The sequence below is a fragment of the Planococcus citri genome, chromosome 1, assembly GCF_950023065.1.
Source record: "Planococcus citri chromosome 1, ihPlaCitr1.1, whole genome shotgun sequence".
In the NCBI taxonomy this organism is placed as follows: domain Eukaryota; kingdom Metazoa; phylum Arthropoda; class Insecta; order Hemiptera; family Pseudococcidae; genus Planococcus; species Planococcus citri.
In genome coordinates this window covers 36,490,439-36,510,880 of record NC_088677.1, presented here as the reverse complement: position 1 = coordinate 36,510,880, position 20,442 = coordinate 36,490,439, and the positions used below count along the sequence as shown (strand labels likewise).

The window sequence follows — 20,442 nt, the reverse complement described above, 5'->3', positions numbered from 1 at the left end:
CAAATTCATCTCATTTTTGATCAAAGTGTTACAATTTCATAAAAAATATATAGAATTGATCTGGACTCATTGAAATGTGTTCTGACCTCATCTTCTAATGTTGACAAAAAGTCATGATCAACCAAAAAAAAAACTAGACAGCTAAGCAAAGCTTAGCTGCAAAGTGTGCGTAGCTAGCTGCCTTTTCTACAGCTATAACCGTTATTACATCTAGGTAGTGCATAAGTGAATCAACCATGTCACAGTGATGAGAATTTTTGAAACTCTCACTGCTTCAAAATAATAATTGTTTTTCAGTGTTTTCATATTTTCCAAATTACAATAGGTATTTCAGAATAATTTATAAGCTTGTATTGCTTCTAAATTAAGAAATTTCTAGTTGTTTTTCATAGTTTGCATTGTTTTAAAATTTACAAAATTTCAAATCGATTTCCCGAATTCCCCATCGCTATAATTTCATAAAGTTTTCAATAAATTTTCAGAATTTTGCATTGCAGCTGAGTTAGGAAATTTGCAATCAATTTTTAGGATTCACATTGCCTCTAAATAGTCAAATTTTGAATAATTTTTCAGAATTCTTATTGTCTTTAAATTAAAAAATTTCAAATTCAATTTTCAAGTTCATATTGTCCACAAATTGTAAAACCTTTACTCAATTTTTGGAATTCACATTGCCTCCAATTTTTCAGAATTCTCATCTTCTTCATAAATATTACAATACTTATTTCATATAATTTTCAAGTTCACATTATCTGCAACTTACAGAACTTTTAATCAATTTTTGGAATTCTCAGCGTCTCTAAATACAAATTTTCATATTATTTTTTTTAGAATTTCTATTGTCTTCAAATTTATAAATTTTCAAACCAATTTTCAGAACTTGCTTTTTATTCTAAATTAAGAATTAAATCTTATAAAATACCTATGTTAAGAATTTGCATTGCCTATTACACGAAAAAAATATGGGTAATTTTTACAAAAAAATTTAACTAAATACTCACAATTAAGTACCAGATCCCATTCAATAATGTTTACTGTAATCGTATAGTAAAACTTATCATTTTAATAAATTTTGCTATAGGTACCAATAGTAAAAATCATTTTGTTTTAATAATTTTTACTAAATCATGATAATAAAAATTACATGTTTCAATTGTACAAAAATTAGTTTAATTTCTCATTTTGAAGTAATTTTTAAATTATAAGTAAAAAGTTAAAAATTATTCATGTCAAGTAATTCTTACTTTATACTTATGGTTATAGGTAGACAAAAAATTAATGAAATGAATTTTTAGTTAGCAAATGATATCATAATTCATAACTCAATATCAGCATTATTTAGCAAATGATATTATAATTCATAACTCAATTTCAGCATTATTTTTGCCCCATTTTCATGTACTACATTTATAGGTAGTAACTCCAAAGCATTTACCTATCCAATTTTCCTACGAAAAATCTGTCACCTACCTACTTACCTCACGGGGATTCGAACCTGGGTCCCTAAATTTCCTATTCCTACCTACATACCCTATCCACTCAGCCACCTATTCACTACGAAGGTACGGGCATTAAAATAATATATTTGTTTGGTAAACGCCCCACCAAACCACTCCCACTTGGAATTTACAGCTAACAGACCGGGGGTGTAACAGGGTACAATGAAACACAGCTGGTGATGGAATAGACTGGGGGTATAGCAGGGTACAATGAGCGGCAGGTGTTCTACAAGTCCCCTTTTCCCTTTTTTAGGATTTAATGCATTAAAATAATGAACTAAAATTGCAATTACTCAGCAATTACCCATCCGAATTGAATGAAAATTAATCTATTCCCTCCGCCTTAATGATTCTCAAATGGTGTCCAATAGGTACAAAAAACGGTTGGATAGCTTAAGAGAACATTCAGTTCCAATAAAATTTCATTTCTCAAAGCGAAACCAATAGTGTGCTACGCACACTAAAAAGTAGCCGGGTAGAATTTAAATTTGATTGAAATTCCCAATTCAATTTTATTAATTCTTTTAAAATCGTTTTTTTCTTTCATACTTCATCAAAAATTTTAGTTTTATTTTTTACAAATCGTTTATCAAGTTTTTGTATTTAATTTCAATGTCGATTCGATTTTAATCTACTTTGAAGTTTTAAAATCTACAAATTGTTTTGTTCGGATTGATTTTCAATCAAAATATTAAGTAATTAACGAAAAAAAAATACTATGTAAAAAATCACAGACTACTCATTATTTAATTTGATTATACATATCATTTGTTAAAAACGAACAGATTCATTCGAAACAAAAAATAAAAATAAGGAACACCAGCAGATTTAGTTTTATACCGTAAGTAAACTTGAAACAGTTTTCCTGCAACTTCATAGTTATACTACAGTTTTAAGATGACGTTGATTGTATTACATATTCTCATTTCGAAGGCGAATTTAATTTTCAATAAATCGTCTAACTATCCGCTGATTTCGATACGATCAATGAACACTCCGATCTTTAGTATTATAATACTAACTTTTTCTGGACTAGAAGTACTTTTAAAAAAAATTGAAGCTAATCAAAATTCAATTCCTGAACACACCACCTACTCAAAATTTCAAAATCCCTCACACGCACAACATAAATCAACACACAACGTAACTCCACATTATTCAAACCTACGCCCCAGTACTGGATTTCAGCTCGTAAAATTTTATCACGATTTGAAAACCGTATTCAAAAACTCATCGAGAGGATTAGGTACTTCCTGCGCGACACTCGATGTCTATTTGAATAAAAATTTTATCAATCGTTTAATCATTCGGATGTAATTACCTGTCTTTCCAAGCACGCCGAGGTCCGATTAGGTAATTTTTTTGTACTTTCCATTTCTTCCGTAATAAAATTCGATGATTGCGGTACTGATTCAGTACGTTGCTAAATCTAATATTATCTTCTTCCTTCCGAGCCAGATATGGCTTATAAATGACATCCTTAAAATGGTCAGAAAAAAAAACAAATTAAAATTAGGTACTCATTTTTTCCCAATTTCTACACAAATACATGAGATCTGTGTAGAAGTCGAGAATGGACGAATTGAAATAGAGAAACTAATTTTCTCAACATATCACATACCTCAAATCGTTCTTTGCTTTCGCAGACCATTTTATTTTTCTTATGCGAATTGATTTTATACGCTTCGTAGCATTCGGCCCAAAACACATTCATCACTTCGGTCAAATCTGTGGCTAATGAATTTTTGTATTTGTCGTAATGCATTTTGACCTGAAATCAAAATTATAAAAGTTCAATATTAACAATTGGCCATTTCACCATACGTAAAATTGAATTACGATTATTTCAAACACCGCATCTATAATCAATAATTATGAAATAACTTCCCCCCTTACCACCCTTCTAAATTCATTTCATCCCAAAATGAACTAGGTGTTCAAGAGAAGATACATTGTATTGAAAGAAATTTCCTTGAAAATCGCTGAATTAACAAATTAACAATACTAATTCATCGCCTGAATTGTAACTTCTTCCCATACAACTGTTCGTCCAAAGGTTAAACGTAAAAAAAATTACGCAAATGAATTAGGAAATTTTACACTACACATAAAGGATGACACGGAGCGCACTATAATAAAGGTGAAATTAAACACACTTTAGTGTCATTAGGTTCGTACGTAGATGTATGTAAATACAAATTAACTGAAAAAGAAGCTCGGACGATGTTTAATTACTTCATTTCTCGATTCATCACTCAACCAATGCTTATTAATGATACACACGCTGGATAACTTCACCTTCGACTCTATTTCATAATCCATTGTTTCCTATTTCGAACAAGCAGGTGCTGATTTATGGGCACCTACTTAAGTAGGTAGGTACTTGAAATAAACCGTTTCAAAAGACTCGAAGAATATTTGCTTTGAAATTATGTATGTACCTTCGATAAAATTGAAAAATAAAGCAATGCAAAGTGATGCGCTATTTCTAATTGAATAAAATAGTTTTTTGACTTTTGGAATCGCCTGTGACGTAATTTCAAGGTCAACTTTTCCAAGACTTGTCAAAATTTCTAAAGGATTGTGGTCTCACCTCTTCAACCCCTTCTTTTCCTGACCCGCCACTTCATAAAAATTAGGACACACCTATCTGAATTTCTATCCAAAGTAATAATTCGTATTAATGATTTACATCAATCTGCCTACCAGTCCAGCCAAACTTGAGCGCATTTCGCAGATCTGCTCGCACCAACTCGAAATATCAAAATAATAAGTGAGATGAGTACAGACGAAGAGAAGAGAATTGGACACGAAAAAATACACACACCACACATCAAAAAATTGTAAAAATGGACTTCTTGAACCATGAAACGGATCCTCGTACTTCAACTCTCACCCTATATCGCAGTAATATCCTGGATTTTTAAACAAAAATTAGGCTAATAAGGCGGTGTGATCGAAACTCTACCGCGTACATCGCGAGAATGTAGTGAGTTTTACGCAGGAAAATTCGGATGTCTCATTTACCTACCTATGCGTAAGTAAATTAATTATTTCCGACGCTAAACATAGAACCGGAAGCTAATAAGAGAATTTTAAGCATCATGTAATGGCATTTAGTCTTTAGCCTTAGGTCTGAGTGAAATTCATAATCATTGTTGTTGGATAAGAGTTCATCAAAAGTATTAGGTGCCATTTGCCAAGCACTTGAGAATATTCTATTAGCATTATTTTTTTACCTTATGGAAATTACTGGACGACGATTCGAGTAGGTAAGACGTACCTACAATTCAAATGGACGATTGAGGAAATATGCGAAAATTAATATTCGAATTAAAATACACATAACGCCTTACTAGGTACTTGAAAATGTATTTGTTCTGTTAATTACGCAGATAATGCCTATTAGTTTTAGACTAGGTAGGCTACGTAGGATATACTCGTGTAAGGTGATGGTTGTCGGGAAAGGTGACGCGGAGATGACTAAAAATTAAACACTCTTGTCTTATGTAATAGATTACAAATGAAATTACTTTTACGCATTAAGATTCTTTATTAGTTTCTCTTCAAAGCTATACTGATAAATCATCGACTTCAATATAAAACGCGGAAAATCCAGAACCATCGTTATTAGCTATCGAACGTTGCGTCGTCGTCGTCGGTCCCCGGTCGCCTGCTTAACGATGGAAACGCACAAAAGAGACCGAATTTTTCATTGTTAAATGATTAACTGCTAGCCTATGTAAGCATATTGTACATTACATTACCGGAGTAATAAAGTATGTCGATCTCGATATTTAAAAATAAATCGACTATTAAATCACCGCTGAGTAACTACACCCGATTGTTGTAATTGTAAATAAATCTTGTAAAAATAATGATTTTCCGACCGCACAATACCAAACCCAATTATCTATTCCAATAAGACTAAATTTCAAAAATACAAACACCAGATACGATTTCAACATCGATATTGTGGACAATTTTAATCTCGCATTGATTCAGATCAGAATGCAACGAAAATAAAAATAAAAATAAACAAGGTAGGTATAAATAAAGTTGGTTATTATACTTTCTCTACATCGGTGCACCAATTTTTTTCACCACCCGCTGGAAAACATACTACTTAAAATCAATTACCGATTAGATAACTGGATAAATGAATCACACGGAAAGATATTTCCTGATGAACGTTCAAAGCTTTCAAAGGAAATGTATGTAGTCTATAAGTATGCAGTTAATTAAAGAAAACTGCATACAAAGGTAAACATCGTTTCCCGAACATACACTGATTATATTTTGCTTCGTTATTCAACATCAACATGTATCCTACCTACTTGTATCAAGAAATACGTCAAAGATTACATAATTAATGCGATGAAATTTTTAAAAAATAAACAATAACAAAATAAGTAAAATTGTATGCAACAAAAAATATTTTCAAAATGTTTCGTAAAGTCCAACTTTTAATAACAAAACTTTTTTAACTAGGTTTACTCAAAATTTAAATGTTATTATTTTTATGAATCTGAAAGTACAAAAGTGAGCTGAACTGACAAATTTAATTTGAACAACAACTTTTAGCTGGGTTAATTTTCTCAATTCGATAAAAAAGTGTGATGAAAGGGGAAAAAATGAAAAATTTAGAATATGAGGTAGGTAACAGTTTAAGATAGAAGAAATTCCTTATAAAAATGCGGTAGTGCAAAGAAAAAAATTTGACGTGACTTCTTATTTCCTACACAACTTAAAAGTGAAAAAATAAAATGTTTGATGCGTCTCATGATTTTGCAATTTTGATAAAAGTTTTCTTAATTGCGTAAAATTTCAATAAATTTTTTCTAGTTTTTTAGATAATTTTTTGGCATTTTCAAAAAATGAATACAAAAAAAATTTGAAAAGTGGAATTTAGAGCAAAAAATCCATAAAAAAATAAACACTAAAACATCTTTGAAAATCAAGTTTGTTTTCAAAATAATTGAAGAATAAAACCGAAAAAATTGTAACAAGAAATGGTAGAAGGGAGTAAATGCACAAATATTTTATTTAAACTTATTTTAAAGAAAATTTTAGCTGTAAAGAATAGGGAAGGTATGCTGTTTTTTTGTTTTTTTTTTTACAAATTTTTCTACTTCTGTTTCTTGAATTTGTCACACACTTGTAAACACCATGAAAAAATTACAGAGGAGAAAAAAAGCTTCAAATAAAAGCATTGAATCATAAAAAATAAATCTTGTTTGAAAACTTTGAATCAAGGATTCAAGAGAGAGGAATTGAAAATGTATGCAGGAAAAAGATCATGGAAAAAGATAAAATTTTAATATCTTGTTCAACTGGATTAACCCCCCTCCTCCGGTGATCCTACTATACATCAAAAGAAAAATTCTCTTCTGAAGTTTTCGACAGGTCAAACATTGAAGGAAAAATAAAGTGTCCAACAAAATTTAAAAATTGAATAGCAGGACTAGGTAACAAATTAATAAATTTTCAGTTTATAATACATACATATCACAATATGTAAGTAAGCGCTTTTTTCATACTTTTTAGAACCTGAATCCAAATCTTAAGGAAACGTGATCATTTCAACTTTTAACACCAAGTTGACGATTGTGAGAAGATCCAGCGATTAACGTTACAATTGCACCAGTCCATCATCATATGATAGGTGACTTTTCATGCAAATGAATAATCACGCGAATGGTGTTTGCATTCTCAGTCATTGCCACTTTTACAAATAACATCTTATTAAACATTCTAATAAAAACATGCGGCGAGGTAATGGTAAAATAACTCGAAAGATGTATGATGTATGCTCAGCAGGATACACTGTTGCATCTTTACGGAAGAAAAATATTGAAATTTTCATTCATCATTTCAACGCATTTAGGCCATAAGTAGGTATTAAATTTCAAGACATACTGCGAATTTCGCTGGACGTGATGCATTGAGATGAAACCGAACTAGGTATGTTTTCAAGAAGAAATTTTCATTATGCAATATACAAAAGTACCTACCTAACATCTTCAGCCTACTATGCCTATTAGGTCAATTAAGAAGAATATACCGAAACAATATATTTATGTAAATTTTTTTCCTAAAATTTTCAACGCTTCCTTATAGTTGTTGTCTGAGAAACGTATTATTAAAAATATCCGATCTGAGCCTCATGAGGATCAGTATTACACATATATGATGGAATTTTTCTTCTATTTTAACCTGATTAATATTGCAAAATTTCTGCAAATTGTCTAGTTTTGAAATTTTTTTCTTTCGAAATGGCAATTTACACAAGAAATTGCTTACAAGGAAGTGAAATGAAGCACTTTTCGGTCAGAAGAAGAGTGGACCACAGACAGACATAAATAGACAGACGAAAATTCACAAAATTTACATAGATGTGATGGAAGAGAGAGGAACAGATATCAATTGTCTGGGTTCATTATTTTTAATTCTAACGAAACATCCATGGTCAGGTATAATTTATACACATTATTTAAACACCAATCTTTCGTATTTTCTTGGTAAGCATCAACTGCATCAGGCCTTCTCATCGCTGCAGGGGAATGAAATTTCTAAAGATGGGGCTTCAAAAAGAGCCACACAGAATTTCAGTAAGTAAGTACCTATGTGACACAACATTCACATTTCATTCAATACCATAAATTCAAGAAATGCTCTGCTATTCTCTGCAATATTGTGATCCATAGGATAGGGGGAGGGAAAGGGTTCTCAAAAAGTGAAGCAAGTCAACTCCATAACTTCTCCTTCGCGCATACAGTACTATTCTCATTCACAAAAAAAAAATGCTTTTAAAGTAAATACTTTCCTCAACAAGATCCTAATGCTTCATGGTTTTCACTCCGTTAAACTCGTACGAATTTTTTTATCCCAAAAGATTAATCCGTTCAAATCCACTCGAACGTATTATTAAAACCAAAACTAATACATCTATTATTCCTTTGACAAAAAACAATTCCGACCTAATTTAATTTGCACACGAACAATTACCCTGGACGCGAGAAAAAAAATCTCAGATGACATAAGTTCTGTGATCAAATATATGTTTTGGACGTAACACTGGAATTGTATTCGGGCGAGCATTCCACGCGAAGTGATTTTTGTCTCATTGCACCATAGAATATATCACAATGGTTTATTTAAAAATCTCTGGCCGATCTTATTCGACAATCCATTCGGACCATATACAAATCTAACCTACATATAAATATTTTAATTTCCCGGGTAAATACCGCTTACGATAAATGTTAAGGTGCTCGTTAACAATTGTTATAATCCTCCGACAACAGTTATATGCGTTTCACTTTTCATAAATAGCGCGTAATCGCGTTCGTGGTGACCGGTGGATGGCGTGGCGGCGACGAGATGTGTTATTGTTGAAAATACGCAAAAATCTGATAAAAATGAAAGTCATCTTATCGTAAAGAAAAGACAAATATATTTGTGATATTTTCACGCTCCGTGTCGTTTGTAATATTGCAAGAATTCGGTTTATGGGTAGTTCGGGCAAAGCTTATAAGTTATCCCTGAAATACACTCGTATGCATACATCATTACATATGTAGATAGGAAAATGTACTCATGTATATTTGATACTCGTACAAAGGTAGATTCATTTCGCTCGTTCAACAATGAAATAGGCTCAAGAGTATATGAAGAAACGAGATAAAAATCGTACCCGGTATTTATCGAGTACAAACGGAAGTACACTACACAAGGTACCAATTTTAATGAACCAATAAAACGCCAGTCATCCAATTGGGAAATTTAGGAAATAAATAGACATTGGCATATGCATCGAGTTTATCCTAGGCATTCTTCAATGGTGCTCTAAATTTTTGCTGAATGAAAAGGCAGATCATTTCGATAGAGTTCGATTCCTGAAGATTGCCTAGATCCTCCTTTCCACCAGGTATAAATGTAAATTAGGACAATTTCAGCCCGTGGAAACATGTGTTTTTTTAACTTCAGACGTGGAATTTTCGTACTCACTGGACAAAACACCTGAAAATTTCGAAGTGCGTCCGTGAGAGGAGGAGAAGGGCTGATGACAACAACAAAATGGAAAAATCAGACGTAGATTGGTTTTTCAACTCTCCTCCCCCCCCCCACGCTTGAATTTTGTTCAAAAAATGATATACGATTTTTCGTAAGTTCTAAAGTGCCTCAACGTAGAAAAAAATTTCGAACCGGACAAAACATCATCAGCCCAAATTCCAGGTGCTAAAGTGCATTTTTCGATTTTTAGTAAATTTTTGAATAATCAAAGGATCAAAAATGCAAAAAAATCAAAATTTTACCAAATTGACCCAGAAAGCTAAAATTTTGTATGTACCTAGTCTAAAGTATAATTATTTCAAATCGGAACTTTGAGGCCTTTATTTCAAAAAAAAAAAAACAAAAAAAAATAGTTAGGTATCATTCTTCTTAATTCTTGAGCAAATTTGACAAAAACTGACACACCCTAAATCAAATTTTCGATTCCACTCCCACTCTCCTAAAAATACATTCTAGTGAGTTACTTCAGTCCTCCATCAAATTTATTCTTTTGACTATGTTCGTTTTTGAAACTGACATCTTCTATTTTTATGAACTTTCAGAACACAGTATAAAAATGTACCTACCTATTCAAACACTTGATCTGAGTTTTTCGAAACATTTACAGAGTGTCTTAACCTACATTGATAATGAAATTATTCGCACAGCATCCATCAAATGCTAACTAAATTAATACGTTATACGTTGAAAGTATTTTGTTAAATTTCCGACATCGACATTTCTATATCTACGTTTAAAGACTGGCGCTTACGGTCAGCGTTGCATGACGACAATACGTCTATTCTTGTTGGTCTTCGGTGGCTTACCTATTTATATATATAGGTATTTTTTTAAGACGATCGTATTGTATTATTACATAACCTATTTTTTCTACGTTTATTTGCGCGCCTCTACAGTGATGAGAATATTAATTCGACGTCAAGTCTGTCTCTGTACACTTAGGTACACACAGACCAGTACAGAGCAGCAAATTTGAAAGTAGCATAGCAATGAGGTTCTTAATGAAGCATCTGATGTTTGCGCAGATTCCATAAAACACACACTGTCCACGATAATCTTCATTTTAACAATCAATCACTTTATTTCCTGGAACGTGGCATAAACCTCCTTGGAATACAAAAAAGATCCTTTGTAAATAAGCGGTTCGTAAATCTTCAATTTAATACTCATTTTGTATGTTTATCTATTCATACAACATCCTAAATAAATGAACAATAAAATTACGAGTAGCATCAAGTTGGCATAAAATGATACGTTACGAACGTAGAATATCCTTCAATTATTTTTGCTATAAATTTAATTGCAGCATGTCATAAATCTAAACTGAGAACCTTTGAAAACGAACGTTTTACCAATAAAGTAGGCATGTTCTTACTATCTGCATATCCGCAGTTTATTTTAGTATCATTGTCTATGAAATCTAACCCATTAATTAATATCTTAATTACTTCAGGTCAACTTCCTAAGGAAGTGTATTGAAATAGTACCAAAATATCCTTGCCACATTATTATGTACTTAAAAGGTACAGACAAAATCCACACACATGAGCTATACCCACCCATATATGTAAATAACCCCAAGACTTTTCCAGGTAACTGGAAGGTCCCTTTTTCATATGCTTAGGTATCATAAAAACAAACAATACAATGGCAATTAATATATGTACTATAATAAATAAAGAAGAAGAAAAAAAAGAGAACTTGAATAATATTCGAGGTGAGTATTTAAATGTAATACGTGTAGTTACATCAACCTTGGCTGCGGCGGTAGCATAACTGTTACAAGTTTTCATTTTTCCATCGATACATATCATTAAAGCGGACGAACAGAAAATAAAGCATGTGTTACGCCAAAAGACTGACTGATGGTAACAAGAGAAAGGCTTTATATCTTCCTACCGATTTTCAAAGTTTACAAATTAATAAAACGATTCATTCTCGCTTTATAGTTAAAACCGCGTACTTTCTTTACGTTAATTAATAAACGTTATAAATATTAATAATCGACGTCGAAGCATAATTGATCGTTAATAATTAACCTTGTATGTAGAACAGAGCCAAAAACAAATAAATTTTTCAACCAAAATACATACCTATACGCTCGTATATTTCCACTTGTTCGATTTTTCAAATGCGTCTACATTCTGAACACGGGCGAAGGTAGGTATGTTTCCTGTTGCATAATTTCACAATTTCCTGCACCAACGCGTAATCATATTTTCCGGATTCGTGAATCGTTGGAATTCAATTTTTGAATTTAAAAATGGGTTTTAAAAAATACTTCAACGATGAAATCCAGGAAAATGATGTTTTTTCAGTATGTAGAAAAGAAACAGTAGGCGGATACGAACATTTCTCCACTGATATTCTACTGATCATGTCCTACTATCCTTTTGCCCATTCAAAATGTGAGTGGTATAAATACATTTTATATCAGTTTGAGTTACAAAATTTTTTCAAATACAATGACAGAAAAATTTGAAAAATAAAAAAAGGAGATTCATTACTTTAAAAATGTTTTTTGGTTACAACACATTTTAGGATTTCAAATCAGAGAAAAGAAATAATGCACGCCAGAAAGCCTTCAATTTTTTGAAAATTCGATAAAAATATTGCCAAATCATTTCATCCCATTTTTCATAATGTTCTTTTTGGTGTAATTTAATTTCTACATATTTATTTTTCGACATTGAGAAAACACTATGTAAAATTATTTGTTTCAATAAACTCAAAAATACTGTCTAATCAAATCAGTTTTTTTTTACACTTTTCCCATTTCATTATTTTTCCCTCGTTTTTGAAATTTTCAAAAAAATTTGTTTTTTAAAATGATTTTTCAATAATTTTTGACATTTTTGATTTGTTTTTCAACATTTACCATCATTGTTCAAATTTGAGAGAAACTGTTATTTGACAGGTCAAAAAAAATTATCACATCAATTCAAATTTCTGCATTAAGCACCAAAAAAATGTTAGATTTGGACCAGCAGATACAGTTTTTGAAAATTTGAGCACAAATTGATCGCTTCATTTTGGTTCATGGAAAATCCAAAAATCCGCCAGAGACTTCGGAGTGACTCGAAACTATCATCAATCGATTCGTGAAGTCGACAATTAAGTAGGAATATGAACCAAACTTGGGCTTTTGACACGTTTGCATCAAAAAATTTTCTGGTTTTATTTTTCTAAATAAATTGCTTTTGGAAAAAATTTTGGATTTGAATCAGCAAAACAGATTTAGGAAATTTAAACCTGTGAATCGAACGAAAGGGCCACAAAGATGGTAAATCCGAGTTTATTAAGGCTGATATTCATTTTTGTCTTTTTATAGAAAATTTTCTAGATCTAAAAAATTCAAAAATCCGCTGGAGGCTTCAGAATAGCTTAAAACGATTACCAATCAATTTGGTACGTACCTATGTTGAAAATAGTACATAAACCAAATTTTAAGTAGCTATCTCTACCTTAATTCGATAATTTTTTTCGGTTTTAGTCTTGGTCTGACCTGTCAAAAAACTTTTCTGCGAGGAGAAAAAACGTTGTCATTAGTGTGTTTTTTTGTTTCGGTTCAAGGACCATCATTTTATCAAATACGGAGTAGATCGACCAGTTTAGAACAGAATAGCATCAGTAAGTATCATTCAAACTTTTGTGACGTAATATGTAGCCTGAATTATGAATTTTATTGATCTGTCAAAAAATGAGTTCAGAACCTCAAAGGCGATCTAGATCTCGATAGAAAAGAAATTCAACAACCCAAGATGCATTTAGAAATGTGGCACTTCATTACCCCATAAAAATGCATAAAAACGATTATCTCAGTTATGCTAGGTTATGATTCCGCTGCTATACATTTCTGTTACATTAGTACTACCATAATTTATTAGCTTGAATTTCAGCAAATTTTACAACAAAATGCACTAGTGTAAAATCACTTGGTTTTCGCAACCTGAAATAAAGAGTAGGCTTACATTGTAGATAGTTTGGTTTTTTAAAATGATATCAATTACTCGATCTACTCTATATCAAGACTAAAAGTTTGCACACGAGAAACGTACACTAAATGTAGTAGATAAAAACATGAACGAAAACAAAGAAGAGATGATATCAGATTAATAAGACGTAACGGGATAGAATTTCGATTAAGCTAATGTGATAATCTGAGGAGATTCTTGACTAGATCTTGTTAACGATAAAACAACATTAATTGTTAAATAGTTTAATTATCTAGGGAAATTTTGAATACAGTGAGACGATGTAATGCCACTCGAGTAAAAAATAGGTTTCGAAATAAAGTAAAAATGGATCTATTTATACGATAGTCAGTAGTCACTAGTCAGTACCTACCAAAGATGAAGAAAAAATATATTCTCATAAAACATCGAGTAACCCTGCGATTTGTCAAGCACGTGTGAAAAAAATTTTATGTACACCTTAAATTATGTTTAAAGGTGAAATAACTTAATTGGATGATTGTATATAGGCGCACAGCATAATACGATCGGTTTCGACATTTTATTTTGAGCATAGATAAATAATCAAAGTTTATGTAACGTAGTACCGAAAGATTTGAACCATACTAAAAATGCAGTTAAAAACACAGCGGATGTAATTGCGGTGCAACGTTCGCCATAATGTCAATAATAAAAAAAAATTAAAAAGGCGAAAATATTACGCTGCACTCTTGCAAACGCATTATTGAGAGGAATTTGTCAAATTATGTACAAGATACTAAGAACTTTCTTAATTAGCGAAAGTGCATAAAAAATTTGTCAACCTTCGAAAACACGTGACCGAAATTTTACGACATCGTCGGCACCCTACTCGGCTCGAGAGGTGAATTTGAATATTTTCATTAAATTGAGCTCGAACAATCCCACCTTAATTACATTACCTATCCAATGTACCTGCTGTACACGGAGTAGAATAAAAGCAATTAGTTCTCTTCAACACATAACCGCGCCAATTCGAACAACATACCCGTAACGTATTATTAGTACCCTTTCATATTTTAAATTATGAATTTAGAACACCGTTTTCTTTTGCTTTTATTTCAACGAATCATCTCTCATCGACAAAGCATACGCGCACGGTAGGCATAAATGCGTATGCACCGAAACTATGCCCAATATGGGTCCTTCCTACATACATTTCGCCTTACTTCACTTCCCTCCCATGCCCACATCTGGCCTGGGCCATCTTCTGTTCTAATCAAGCGAACAATCTGTATGGACAACGGAAGATGCGAAAATTTCCTCTCTCCTTTAATTTTTACTTTCGTTGAGAAAATACTCGTAAAACTTATGCAACACGACCTTATCTCGGACGTCCGGTGTAATTGCCATCGACGAATCGTTCAAACACTTGTTATTATACATTTAAAAACATATCATCTCACAATCCGCATTGGCTTTATGACTGGAACGCGATAAATTAAATGTAAACGCATCGTAAATAAAAATATTCAAGATACACGAGTCTTTATCGTGTATGAATACGTCATCGACGTCAATTATTTCTCACGATGCGGTAGTGTTATACATATTTAATTAAATGTAATGTAACTGACAGATTTTCATTCATTCGTGTTTAAGTACTCGACGGAGGAGTATATCGAGAAATACATATCATGCTTTTGAAAGCTATACAAACAATAATTCTGATTTTAAGAGTGCATACTTGGGGTCTAGGTGGAAATGCTGTATTGCATACAACTTTACACCTTTTTATTCATTTTTGAATGGCAATTGACCAGTTTTGAATAAGTATTTTCATCTAACAAGAAAACCTTTACAATCCATCAACTCCGACAGAAACGAGCTGAAATTTGACTCACAAAATAAACATGTGATTTGCACATCAGAACCAAATTTTGAGCTGCTCAAGTCGATTTTTCCATTTTCAACAAATTTTTGAAAATGGTGGAAATGGGAAAATTTAATCTTGAGACGAAAATATGAAAATTGATTACTGTTTCAAAGTTCATCCTTCGAAGTTCGAATCAATTACGACCATTTTCGGTTGGCCTGAAGCTTCTAGTAGAAACATGCCTTTTTTCCAGAGCTTAAAATTGCTCTAGATGTTAATCGATTTTATTCGATTGGTGAAAATTTTTTCCTGTCATAGTTTTGACAAAATAAGTCGATTAGGTAGGGAAAGTGATTTGCAAATCCCACGTGACAATTTGAAAAGTGTATTTTTTTGTAAATCGAAAAATATTTCATAATTTAAATAGATTCAAAAACGCCTATTTTTCCCCAAAATTAGTGGAAACTTCGTACACTCTACCCTTGCATTTGACACTCTTCCTACGAATCAACTGCGATCTTTTTCGAGCGACTGCAACATGCTGGAAAAAATTGAACTTTTGCTGGAGGCTTTAAATCGGCTCGAAAATGGTCGCATTCGTTTCAGGGAGGGAAGGGGGTGGGGTAAATTTTAGTACAGAAATATATTTTCAGATTTTCATTTCAACGATTTGACTTTTTTGCAAATAATTATTGTAGGTAGGTATCAATGAGCTAATTGTAAGTACCTACTTTGTCATACCAACTCAAAATTTGATTCTCAGGGATGAATAACAAGCTTCTTCAATCATCCAGCTGGCGACTAAGACCAAGATGATGATGATGATATGTATTACAAAATTTGTTTCACAATTTCAAAAATCCATTTTCGTCAATTTTAGACACGCCCGAATTTTTTTTATTGTCAGAACTGATTTTTTTTAAAAATTTTTATGTCTTCCCTACAATTTTTGAGAACATCTTAGCACGAATAATTTCAACATTTATTCAAATTCGATATTTGCCTTTGCATGACGTTGGATTTGAGAAGTTTGGGAGGAGATAATCTTGACTCAAAATTCAAACATGCTCATGTTTTTAGAATAGAGAGAGTAAGATAAAAATGACCAAAAATGTCAAAATACGAGAGTGAATCAAATTGAAATTAAAAGTTGTTTCACGTTCAAAAAAGAGTTCTGGACCAAATATGGGGAGAAAAATTCAGGGTTTTTCGTGGTTTTTGACCTTGAATAAAGACAAGGCTAAAATTTGACTTGATGTCTCTATTTTTTGTTATTTCAGAAAGGTGATAGTTCTTAGTTTATTTTTTAGAGGGGTTTATTTCATCCATCACAATGATAATTTTTCATCAAAATAGACCCTTTTTTCAACTTTTTTTATTATTTTTGTTACTTTTTTAAAACGATTCTTATATCAGCTTGATTTTTTGAAAGCAAAATTGAAAATGACAAGGAAATCGAAGAAAATGAAGTGAAAGTTGTTAAAATTTGAAAAAATTGTTCAAAACGCTGGGAAAATTGTTTAAATAAAAAAAAAACGTCGAAAAGAATGTTCAAAACGATGAAAGTATTCAAAGTTTATAAATTATCACCCAAATTTACTGTTCAAACTGTTTTAAAATGATTAAAAAAGAAATGAAAAATTTGACATTCAAAAATTTTCTCAGTAGGTATTTCTAACCACATCGCAGTAGAATTAAAAAGAAAAGTTCAACAACTTTCAAAGCAGGAATACTTCAAGATTTCAACAGCTGGTAAGTTGGAATTGTTTAGACGCCGCCTATGTTGATCATTTTTCTTCTCTATAATTTCTCTTTCACTCGTAAATCGAAAACTCTCCGTCTCAAATGCATTTCTTTTTTTAGCCATAATTAAGCACTTCTATTCTTTATTTAATCACGAATTTCGTTTCTGAGACGAGAACTTCAACAATCAACACCTTAAGTTATCAAATAAGGAAGTCTGCGACAACAACCTGATGGATTTTTGCGGTTAAAAAATAATCGAAATACATATGACTTTGATGGTTGAACTATTTCGTTGCCAGACAAAAAATTAGATAACAAGTTCTTATATGTATCTGAAAACTTATTTTAAATTCAACCATATAGAAGACATCCACCAACCAAACCGACCCACCTTCCAACTCGTACAATGAGAAATCTTTTGGTTGAGAGCATCGAATTCCTCAGAAAATCGAAAACGCCGCCAACGCTAAATGATAAAAGCCATTCGTTTACTTGGAACAGATAGATCGATTTTCTAATTTGTACTCTAAGGTGTAATTATTTGTATACGTTTAGCGTGAGTGATACCGATAGTACGCTGCATCGGTGCACGCGAAATTAAAGGATAAAAAAAATACGCCAACAACTATTCCAGATCAATTAAACGAAACCGAGTGTTGGCATTTGGAGAAAACTTTCGCCTCTGCGATCGTACCTGAACTTGTTATTTTACTTCTTTTGAAAGAAATTCTGCATGGGATTGCGAGTGGCTGGCGTCGGTGATTTAGGTACCCGAGGTGGCCCACATTCTTCGTGGTAAAACTAGCTCCAGCATCGCTGAATAGCCTACAATATCATTCACAACATTAACTAGATTATTCATCAATTCTTCCATGCACCGGACATTGATAGGTAGATACGTAAAATGCTGCAAAACTGCATTCTTCTTTTACCTACTGCTCTTTTTTTTTTTTTTTTTTTTTTTTTTTTTTATCAACAACGATCGATTTTTCTGGTAGGTACCTATTGTTTTTGTCAGAAAATTATTAATTTTTGCACCATTGACGCCAAGGGAGAAAAAAATGTCGGAATTTTGTAAATTTAAATCCTATAATGAATTCAATGCGCCCGTATATAGTGAAAGCTTGATTTTTATCATTAAAACCGAGTAGTTCTAGCTCGGTTAATAGCGTAATTATGTCTGATTTTTTTTTCTTTTTTCTTTATAATATTAAACTGTGCACAACAATGTGCTTTACGAGATGCCTACTACCTAAAGAGGTAATTATAAAGGCTAATTTGTTATAACAAGACGTTGTTAGCAGGAATCTGAAAATTTTAAATTTCGAGGAAGTCTTTTTCATGCATCGTATACCTACAAACTTACGAATGAGTTTTATATTATCGTAATCTGTTTTAAAACCGCTCGTAAAATCGTGTCGTAATTGTTCGACATGGTAGACAGTAGGTTACCTTAGATACATCGTGTATGATAAATATTGTCTCGATAATGGTTCAATGAAGATATTTTTTAGTGTAATTAATTAATTATACACGAATGCATACCTAATATTATGACGGTCCAACGCCCCCGAATATGAAATTTGGCGAATTCCACCAACTTTTCATTTACATACGTGTTACACGAGTCGTGATTATAGTAATTCGCACGTTGCACCCAACTCGTTCGTTCATTCGACTAAAATATGTATGTACAATTGGAGCTTCTCCTTGCATCAGACTTGTATGCAACTTTGTAAATTAAAAGGGTAGCAACTAGCACCGAACGTTAAGAATGTCCCTGTTCCCTGTCCTCAAAACGACGCTCTGATTCGCAGAGAACGTATCACTCGCCTTTTTGAAATCGTTATTTCTTTTTGTACCTAGACCTACATACTTGATGTACGAAAAAGGGAGCAACTAGAAAAATTTGCTCTCCTGAGCGATTGAAAAAAAAAGGAAACTATGAATTAAGCCCTTCAAAAATAAAATGCTCGATACTTTTGAATCATAAGGCTTTTTTCGAAATTCATACCTTAATTTTTTTATCAAATTATTCGGTGACAGAAAAAAAAATTGTTGTAAGTTCACATCCTCTTCCCTCCACTGAAAAATTTCTACCTCCATTCGCTCTGAAAAAAATCAATGGCTTGGAGGGCTAATCCTCTCGTAGATACTCGGCATGTTTTAATTTTTTTTCACAAAAATTTCGAAAATTAAAATTATAGAGCAGAAATAAAAAATTATAATAATGCTAGACCCTTAGGTAAACACTATTGAAATAACACAGAAAACGCTATCAAAATGTTTCAAATTGTTTGTAGTTTAGAATTTAACATAATTTCATGAAATTTGCATAAAAATTAATAAAAATAAATCGAAAGTAAAAAACAGCATGAAAATATGCTTACAAAAATTGTATTTGGGATAACAAAAAAAAAAACAAAAAAATTAAAATGAAAATATTGACTTTATTTTCAAAAAATTACAGAAATGGTTTTGAAATGCATTCAAAATTGAATACAATTCAACTACATTTTGATAAAACATCAGTAAGTTAATCGAATGATAATGGAGAAATTTTGAATAATTTTTACAGAACTTTTAAAAACGTAGTAACATTTCAAATAATTTTAAGGCATTTGTTATGATTTTCACTTCAACGCTTTTTATTCCATTTTGTATAATTTTTATGAAATTTTTACAATGTTTTCAGAAATTTCAATGATTTTTCATCAATTTTCATGCAGTTTTGACAACGTTAGAAATAATACAAAACCTATTTTTCAAGTTATTTTGAAAATTTTCTTTTGTTGACCAATTTTTTGTTCATTTTTAAAAAACCAAAAAAATTTGATCGAAAGTTTTTTTTGAAAACTTGAAAGTTTTTGATTTTAAAAAAAAGCAACTACTAGTAGGAGCATATAATTCCTTCAATTTAAGGGAAAGATCATTTTTAGCATAAAAGTGTTACGTCAGGATTAATTTCAAAATTTTTAGTTATCAGCTTATCACCTTATGCGTATTTTGAAATTGGAACTCCTTCAATTTATAGGTGCATTTAACACATGGCAATAATCCACAAAAAAATCCACTGCGATAAATTTTGCTCTTGAATTTTAGAAAAATGTTATAGACCATCCATACTTTACCATTGCATATCGCAATCGTACATCAACATTTGTAATTGTTATTTCCCTAAATTAATCTTTATGCGAACCAACTTCCTCATTACAAGATTATTATAGAAATTAAGCGCCGAATATTACCGATGACAAAACATAGTATCGGTAAGACCATACAACAGGTAATTCACCTGCAAGTCTTCTGTGTA

The 20,442-nt window shown here is 31.7% G+C and overlaps 1 protein-coding gene across 2 annotated transcripts in view; it reads right to left on the bottom strand.

Moving 5' to 3' along the window:
* LOC135831712 (neurobeachin-like protein 1) overlaps positions 1-20,442 on the bottom strand; it is a 134,129-nt gene that overhangs the window by 84,995 nt on the left and 28,692 nt on the right. For both annotated transcript variants that reach the window (XM_065344400.1, XM_065344401.1), the window contains 2 exons: positions 3,121-3,270; positions 2,821-2,978 (listed from right to left, as the gene is read on the bottom strand). In XM_065344400.1, the coding sequence (XP_065200472.1) occupies positions 2,821-2,978; positions 3,121-3,270 (308 nt within the window). The remainder of the gene's footprint in view (positions 1-2,820; positions 2,979-3,120; positions 3,271-20,442) is intronic.